The 8573-nt window shown below is 38.6% G+C and overlaps 1 protein-coding gene across 1 annotated transcript; it reads left to right on the forward strand.

Moving 5' to 3' along the window:
* Positions 1-1135: 1135 nt before the first annotated feature.
* LOC137994970 (QRFP-like peptide receptor) lies at positions 1136-4955 on the forward strand. Its single transcript, XM_068840547.1, has one exon. The coding sequence runs from the start codon at positions 2730-2732 to the stop codon at positions 3810-3812; it is 1083 nt and encodes a 360-aa protein (XP_068696648.1). The 5' UTR covers positions 1136-2729; the 3' UTR covers positions 3813-4955.
* Positions 4956-8573: the final 3618 nt, after the last annotated feature.

The following is an 8573-nucleotide window of genomic DNA, read 5'->3' on the forward strand; positions in this document are numbered from 1 at the left end:
TCAAGCCTTTTTCCGTGAAATCCGCCAAATTCGTAGATTCCGATGTTTAACCTCATGCATGTTGACCATGCGCATTTGGCATCATTCTTTTTGTTTTGGTGGATTTCCCGGAAATTCCGGATGTCGATCTATCTATCTATCTATCTATCTATCTATCTATCTATCTATCTATCTATCTATCTATCTATCTATGTATCTATCTATCTATCTATCTATCTATGTATCTATCTATCTATCTATGTATCTATCTATCTATCTATCTATCTAAACTTAGCTCGCCTTTTTTATTTTATTGTTCTATAGGAAAATTAAAATTAAAATTTGCCTAAAGCAAAATACAATAGAAGAGGTGCTGGTGACACCAAAAAGGTATTGCAACACGATCGTGGTTTTTTAGCTGATTTTGCAAAAAAAAAGAATTTTAAGAACAAGTGGCATAATTTGGAAAAACGAGCATAAGTTGAGAATAATTTAGGCATAATTTTGGCAAAAAATGGGCACTGCTAGTAGCATAATATCCTACTTTTACTTGCGCAATCTATAACAGCATAGAGTCAAGGTCATCTCTAACAGTCCTTCTCAGCACTACACTCACCCGGATGATCGAACTTTACTTAATTATGATATGACTCCTGGGTTCAAACCATTTGCCGTTTATATCTATGATACTAATAACAGAGTAATGGATGTCGAATATGTAGTCTTGGTCATTTTCCCAAAAAAAAATCGTTTCCCTCTGGAGTGTATGAAAGTAGTGTAAGAAGTCAACATCTTAATCACGAAAAGAGTAACCATCTGTTTATCTTTTGACATTGTTAGCCGATCAAAACATGAGTGTTTGGGAAAAAATGATGGTAAGTGATCCGTAAGTCACGGAGTAGGTTGCTATACTTTCAGAGAAATATTCAGAACAAGTAAAGAGTAAAGGAAATGGTAGGTTGAAAAATAAGTGACAAAAAATCGTTAGAAACCACTGAATTAATAATGTAGTCTTCATTCATCTGGCAGTCTTCAAATTTCAAAATCAAATTCGAATTGTTTCAATTTTATCAATATTCAAATCACCCTTAAAAAGAGAAATAATTGATTTCTGTCTACTTAAAAAAAAATGAAGAACAGGTACTTTTTAGTCTTCTGGTTTACCACATAGGTGTCTGGTTGACAGAAAGTTGTGTCTGAACACGATAGCTAGATAATTTTAAAAACCTCAAAAAGACCAGTATGAGGTTTTAGTTGAAGTCTAGTCTTTGATGGAGTTGGCGCGCCATTTACCAAATAAAAATAAAGGAAGAATCCGTCTCAGGAAACAGATAAGATTATCATTACTTTTTGTCATTTTCAAGTCGGAGATACAAAGTAAGCTCCGTTTTAAATATCCGGCAAGGCCACAGTCGGTCGCCGAAAGCCATGTGTTGTCTCGCGGGTAACGTCGCTGACTCGAATGAAGGGAAATAATAAAGGGAAAAAATAGCGTGTGCATTTAACTTTATAACGAAAACAGCCTGCGTATCGAAGGTCGTCTAAAGGCATGAACAAGGCAAACAACAGCTCAACCTGCTCCTATCCATTGACTGATACAACAGCGAGAATCGGAGTGATCTCGTCGTATTGTTTTATCTTCGTTGTTTCAGCAGTTGGAAATGGTAGTGTTGGATTAATAGTATACAAGATAAAGACCATGAGGAAGCCAATCAATTTTTTCATTGTCAACATGGCCATGTCAGACCTTCTCTTTCCGGATAAAAAAGCCTAGAGTCAAGGTCATCTCTAACAGTCCTTCTCAGCACTACACTCACCCGGATGATCGAACTTTACTTAATTATGATATGACTCCTGGGTTCAAACCATTTGCCGTTTATATCTATGATACTAATAACAGAGTAATGGATGTCGAATATGTAGTCTTGGTCATTTTCCCAAAAAAAAATCGTTTCCCTCTGGAGTGTATGAAAGTAGTGTAAGAAGTCAACATCCTAATCACGAAAAGAGTAACCATCTGTTTATCTTTTGACATTGTTAGCCGATCAAAACATGAGTGTTTGGGAAAAAATGATGGTAAGTGATCCGTAAGTCACGGAGTAGGTTGCTATACTTTCAGAGAAATATTCAGAACAAGTAAAGAGTAAAGGAAATGGTAGGTTGAAAAATAAGTGACAAAAAATCGTTAGAAACCACTGAATTAATAATGTAGTCTTCATTCATCTGGCAGTCTTCAAATTTCAAAATCAAATTCGAATTGTTTCAATTTTATCAATATTCAAATCACCCTTAAAAAGAGAAATAATTGATTTCTGTCTACTTAAAAAAAAATGAAGAAAAGGTACTTTTTAGTCTTCTGGTTTACCACATAGGTGTCTGGTTGACAGAAAGTTGTGTCTGAACACGATAGCTAGATAATTTTAAAAACCTCAAAAAGACCAGTATGAGGTTTTAGTTGAAGTCTAGTCTTTGATGGAGTTGGCGCGCCATTTACCAAATAAAAATAAAGGAAGAATCCGTCTCAGGAAACAGATAAGATTATCATTACTTTTTGTCATTTTCAAGTCGGAGATACAAAGTAAGCTCCGTTTTAAATATCCGGCAAGGCCACAGTCGGTCGCCGAAAGCCATGTGTTGTCTCGCGGGTAACGTCGCTGACTCGAATGAAGGGAAATAATAAAGGGAAAAAATAGCGTGTGCATTTAACTTTATAACGAAAACAGCCTGCGTATCGAAGGTCGTCTAAAGGCATGAACAAGGCAAACAACAGCTCAACCTGCTCCTATCCATTGACTGATACAACAGCGAGAATCGGAGTGATCTCGTCGTATTGTTTTATCTTCGTTGTTTCAGCAGTTGGAAATGGTAGTGTTGGATTAATAGTATACAAGATAAAGACCATGAGGAAGCCAATCAATTTTTTCATTGTCAACATGGCCATGTCAGACCTTCTCTTTCTGATATCCGTGGGCATTGCAATAATGCTAGCGTTCAAGCCCAGCTCATGGATCTTTCGCGGGAGCTCGGGCGATACAATGTGTAAAATAAAAGAACTACTACCAAGCTTCTCTGTTGCAGTCTCTATTCAGAGCCTGGTTCTAATCTCAGTCGAGCGATTTGAAGCTGTTGTTTTTCCCTTGCGTTCACCAATCATCAATTTAAGCCGATGCTCGGTCTTTATTATTGTTACATGGATCGTCGCTATAGCGATAAATTTGCCCAAATGTCTTGCCTGGAAACTCAGTAAACATCCTGAAAAAATTGCATGTGAGCTGCATTGGAACCAGATGTTTGGAGAATCATCTTCTCATGCAAATTACTTGCTGGCAACATTTGCTGTGTTATTTTATTTCCCGGTTGTCTTGATAACGGTTCTTTATTCCATCATTATTTGCAAGCTGCAGTCACAGATGACACCAGGGGAGACTTCGCTCCAGGCTCAGAACGAACGAGTAAGAAGAAACAAGAACGTGCTGAAGATGTCAATCGCTATCGTGATTGCCTTTGTTCTGTGTTGGGTGCCTTGGAGTATCGGTGCCATATTAATAGAATTTGATGTTAGTCTGCCGTGTGGCTTTTTCATCTTCTGGATTACGGACAACGTCCTTCTGGTGTCAAACAGTGCTATCAATCCTTGTATATGTTTTACATTTAGCAGGAATTATCAGATGAGTTTCAAAAAAATATTGAAGTGTTTTCATCTCACACAGCGCCAGAGGAATACTGAGCAAAATGAACCGAACTTACAACTCGTACTATCGAAACGACATGGTTTCCTTGGACTTTCCATGAGGGAAAAACGCTTTGATTACGTTACGACTGAGGCAATATGACAGATACACGCTTGCAACGTCGACGGAAATCTTCACAGGTGGGTTGGTTCGGGAGATCTGGATTTCAGGAGACCTCAATTGAACTTCGATATTGGGATCGAAACATGCTTCGAAAGCAGCTTCCTTGTAAAGATCAAATTTGATAATTATATGATTCAACTGCTTCTGAAACATTGGAAAACTCTAGATCTTTTTCTTGATTTCCCAACAATCCATTCTTGGCATATATTTAATATTTCCAAACGGATCCTTTTATGCAAGTACTGGTGGTTGTAAAAACAACAAATGTTGGATACTAGCGTAACGTTGAGAATGCAGAGGTGACTTTCTGATTGACTTTTTTTTTTTTCCCCTCCTTTCCTTTTTTCCTTCGTCGCTATAGTCGGCATTTTGTCTTTGGATTTTCTTTTTTCTTTTTTTTGTCACAATGCGATTAGTTATTCAATGCACATTTTATATAGAAAGTTTTATGCGTGGATCGATCAGTTGCTTTTTGCAAATTCGTGGAAACAAGGTCTTTTAAATTGACACAATTTCGGCAACAACGTTATTTCCACAGTAGAATGACTTTTCCTTAAAAAAAAAATAAACTGTGGTGACTTTGAGTCACATATGTCAATTGGATGCACGCTTTCTCGTCAAACTTTGCCTGCACATAAATTCAATTTTGTTCGATCGATGTAATTTTTGCTATCGTCACATAAACATATAAGAAAAGTAATCCGCAGAAGCGCAACAAGGCAGAAAATACGGAAATTTGAATATTTACATGACATCAATATCATGATCTGAACAACTACCGGATAAAGTCTTGTATTGCTCACTATTTAAGTAAAAAAGAATTTCCTCCGTGTAATTTCTTTAAGAGCAATATAATTAAAACATTTATTACCTCCAATTCGCTGGTGATCCTTGGAACCTCGGATTTGCTCTCAGCACTACGATTTATTCACGAATGGCACAATTTTTTTTCCTCTAGATCGCAGCTTTTTCCTTGCCAATGAGACTGCAACATTAACGAAAAACAACCAATCACATTTCAAAAATAGTTTAAAATAACCAATCGAATTAGAGGAAAATGAAAGACATAAATAAAATAGTGGTACTGTATAAAATCCTGTATTTAAGTGATTAAATTGTGCGGTTTCTGGATGTGTGTATGATTTTAGACCCAATTGCACTCCATTCAGTTCAATTAGTGGTGACAAGTGAAATTAGGACGTAATTTGACTCGCGTTTCGTCCAAAATGAAATAATTTCCCGAGACATTAGGCTAGGGAAATTATTTGATTTTGGACAAAACGCAAGTGATATTATTCCTTAAGTTCCCGAGTATACCATTTGATTAGCTATTAATATCATGGATGATAAATAACGTTCATAAGAAGCGGGTTTTTTTCAAACCTGTACGCAATGTTGGCACCGCCGGGAAAAGTTGGCACGGCAACATTGTAATTTCACACGTGGTTTTATAAATTAAGGAGTAATTTGTCACCCATTGTTATTATTATTATAAAACCTATTTAATCATATGGAGTGTTTTCACGTGACGTTACGGCGGCCATGTTGGTGTACCCAACTAATGGACGTTATTCACGATGGCCGCCATGTTGGGTTTGCTATTATCATGCAAATTAGCTACACACTTCTGAGGGGGCAAACAACACAAATTCGAGAGGTTATGACGAACATGTTAGCCACACAGATGATTTGGTTCACGTTCATTGAATGTTTATCACCTAAGTAATAAAATAGAATGATTACACAAGTTATTTCGACGTTTCCTGGTGAAAAATGAGCAGCTAACAAAGTAGAAAGTCAAACTGTCAAAGGCAATACAAAGATATAGAATTATTATTAAAGGTACTTAATTCTAAATACTAAAATGGACTTTTAGCAATGTTATTTCAATTTTTCGACTAGCCGATTTTTTGCCTTTTTTCCAATGCTTATATCCCAGCATAACACATGGCAAATTTGAATGACAATTTGAAAACCAACGTGGCGGCTATCGTGAATAAGGCCTATTCTACGGGAACTGAGCTCTATTGTCACGCAAACGTTTTCTTTTGTTTCGGTGGATAAACAAGGTTACCGATCACGTGAGTGAAAACACTCCATAGCGCATTCACTTTTGGTGTCAGAGTAATGCTTTGTCAAAATTAATTCATAATTGTTCAAAAGCATATAGATAAGCCCAGAACCCCTTATTACTTATTTACATTTAGTTCGAGATTAGCTTTTCCTGCAGCACTTCAATTGATAAAGACAGAGGTGTTATTTGGGGGGGGGGGGGGGGGGGGGCATGCACATCGTGTTCGCCGATTCTCCTCCAGAGAGGACTTCTCTCAGGCAAACGCTTTGTAGATGAAGTTTGTACTTAAATGGGTTCGCTCACCATGCGGGTGGTGATACGCTTTCAGAAAATACTGCCTATGTCACTACACCCTTTCAAATCTTCTCGGTTAAAGACTATAACAAACCGTTATAGTCTTCCTTTGCTCTTTACCATAGTGCACTGCGCTTTCACCTTCCACCAGAATGCACTACGCGGGGACCGGAAGGCATTGCTAAAACATTATCTGTCAAAAGCAACTTTCTTTAACAGAAATATCCTGTATTTCACTTTTTCACATAACCCAGAACGCCAATGATTCATTTAAAAGCTCTGAGTAGTTCGGCAAACAGAAGATGTTTAAAAGTTATTCAATGAAATCACCCCTCGAGATGATACAATGCAATATATACGCAATTGACCGCTACCCATAGGGGCTTTGAAACACAGGGCCAATGAAACACAATTTAACGAAACGACGGAACAGAACAACAACAACTGTTAAGAATCCTGTAGTTAGACCGCGGTTGATGGTATGGTTTCATCGGATTCACGGATTGTGGTCTTTTTTTAAACTCTCCCGTATCCCGTGCTCTTGGCCAAAGCTTAAGGGACGTCCCGAAAATTTTGCGATTTCATTGGCTGCAAGTATGAATCACGTGTAAGTTAGGTCGCTTCGCAGAAGGCAAAGTACAACTCAAATCTTCAGAATGGAAATAGAGAGAAGGTAAGTGTCTCCAATTTTGACTAGATAGTGGATAATTTGTTATTCTGATTACGCGGGATGCCTTTAAGGCAAACCGTGTAGTATCTTATTCTCATTTGTAGTCGCAAATTCCACGTTTTCCCGTACCTCGTGGAACCAAGTGTTCTCTTTTTTTGATTCGCATGGAAGTCGGTGAGGTGGAGCCACGTCGGGCCGAGGGAACACAGCCATAAATGCGCTTCAAAAGCTCCCATCGCCTTGAAATTCTCTTAGATCATTCTCGAAAGTTGTGATAAACATTGCTTTCCTTCACTGCCGGCTTAGTAGGAATTTAAGCATTAAATCAACCTTGTTCCCAGGGCCTTTCCCTCCTCAAGTAGTCAGGGAAAAGCCCTGGGCACGAGATTGCTTGACTCAGTCATCTTGGAAAATACCCAGAAGGCGTTCGAATGAACTTCCCCCGTTCGTGAGAGATGGCTAAACGAAAGGTGAGGGGTACATATATTGCACTCTTACTGTGTGAAGCAAGGTCTAAAGGGTATTATTTTGGCCACCTTTAGTCGCTCCAGGGTAGGGGCTTTTGGACAATTGTGTTGTCGCGAGGGTGGGGAATTTGACTCATTTTTTTCAGAAAATAAAGAGAGACTTGAATGTTCAACGACCCTTTCCTGCAGTGAAATTACATATCCGCACAGGGATCACCCTTTGGGGCCCTAATCAGATTCCTTTTTTTTTTTCATGTAAGAAACTCCTTGTGTCTTCGCGACAATCTGTTGCCACTCTACGTTTCAAATTCCAGCTTTTCCTCGTTTCCAGTTAATGCAAGCAAGAGTCTTCCTCACGCAAACGTGTTTGTCAGTGAAACAGACTGATTATCACTACCCATTGAAAGTTTAATAAGTTTGTATGCAAGGATGGCGCAGTCGCCTCCCAGCAATGTGGCCCGTGTTCGATTCCCATTCTCGGCGTCATATGTGGGTTGAGTTTATTGGTTCTCTACTCTACAACGAGAAATTTTTCTCCGGTTTCTTCAGATTTCCCCTCTCCTCAAAAACCAACATTTGACTTGATTTGTGTTAATTGTTGAATTTCAGTTTACAAGGTCCCCAATTAGTGCTCCAGCGCTAGAACGACCAGACACTTAAATAAAGTGCCTTTCCTTTCCATTTCCTCTTAATAGATCTTAATAAGCTTACCACGAGCCATCCCGCGTAGACGCCTCAAGGCGTCTTGGTCCTCCATTTTTCCTTTCGCCAGTCAAATCGCAGTTGAAGAAAGCTTGAAGCAGCCGAGGATAGATTCTTCTTAAGAGAAATCATTGTGCAAAGAAGGTGCTGTTGAAGGTGGGATATTTTTCCGAAATATTTAGCGCAAACTCTCGTGATCATGGAACAAGAATAGAATTGGTCCTTTTTTCGGATTTCAGTTGATGATAAGTTCAGGAAAAATCGCCCAGAGGATCTCCACGGCTCTTAAGTGCTGTAAAAGCAAAAAAATCGCTGACATTTGCTTCTATTTAGTAAGAATCGAGACGAAAAAAGTAGTTTAAAACAATCAAATAGAAAGGCCATGGTTTCCCTGGAGGAAAACGAGACAGAATGCCAATGCTGAAATTGACTTGCTCGTGTTTACTGAAATTCGTCTTCCAGAGTCAAGGTAGACATCGCGCACCTGCATGCAAGATATACGCGACATTCGCGAGAAGCACAAGGGCTATCCC

This window comes from Montipora foliosa, chromosome 3 (genome assembly GCF_036669935.1).
Source record: "Montipora foliosa isolate CH-2021 chromosome 3, ASM3666993v2, whole genome shotgun sequence".
Lineage (NCBI taxonomy): Eukaryota > Metazoa > Cnidaria > Anthozoa > Scleractinia > Acroporidae > Montipora > Montipora foliosa.

Bases quoted from the DNA above. Each gene is read 5' to 3' on its own strand.
- LOC137994970 (XM_068840547.1), top strand. From the start codon at position 2,730: ATGAACAAGGCAAACAACAGCTCAACCTGCTCCTATCCATTGACTGAT.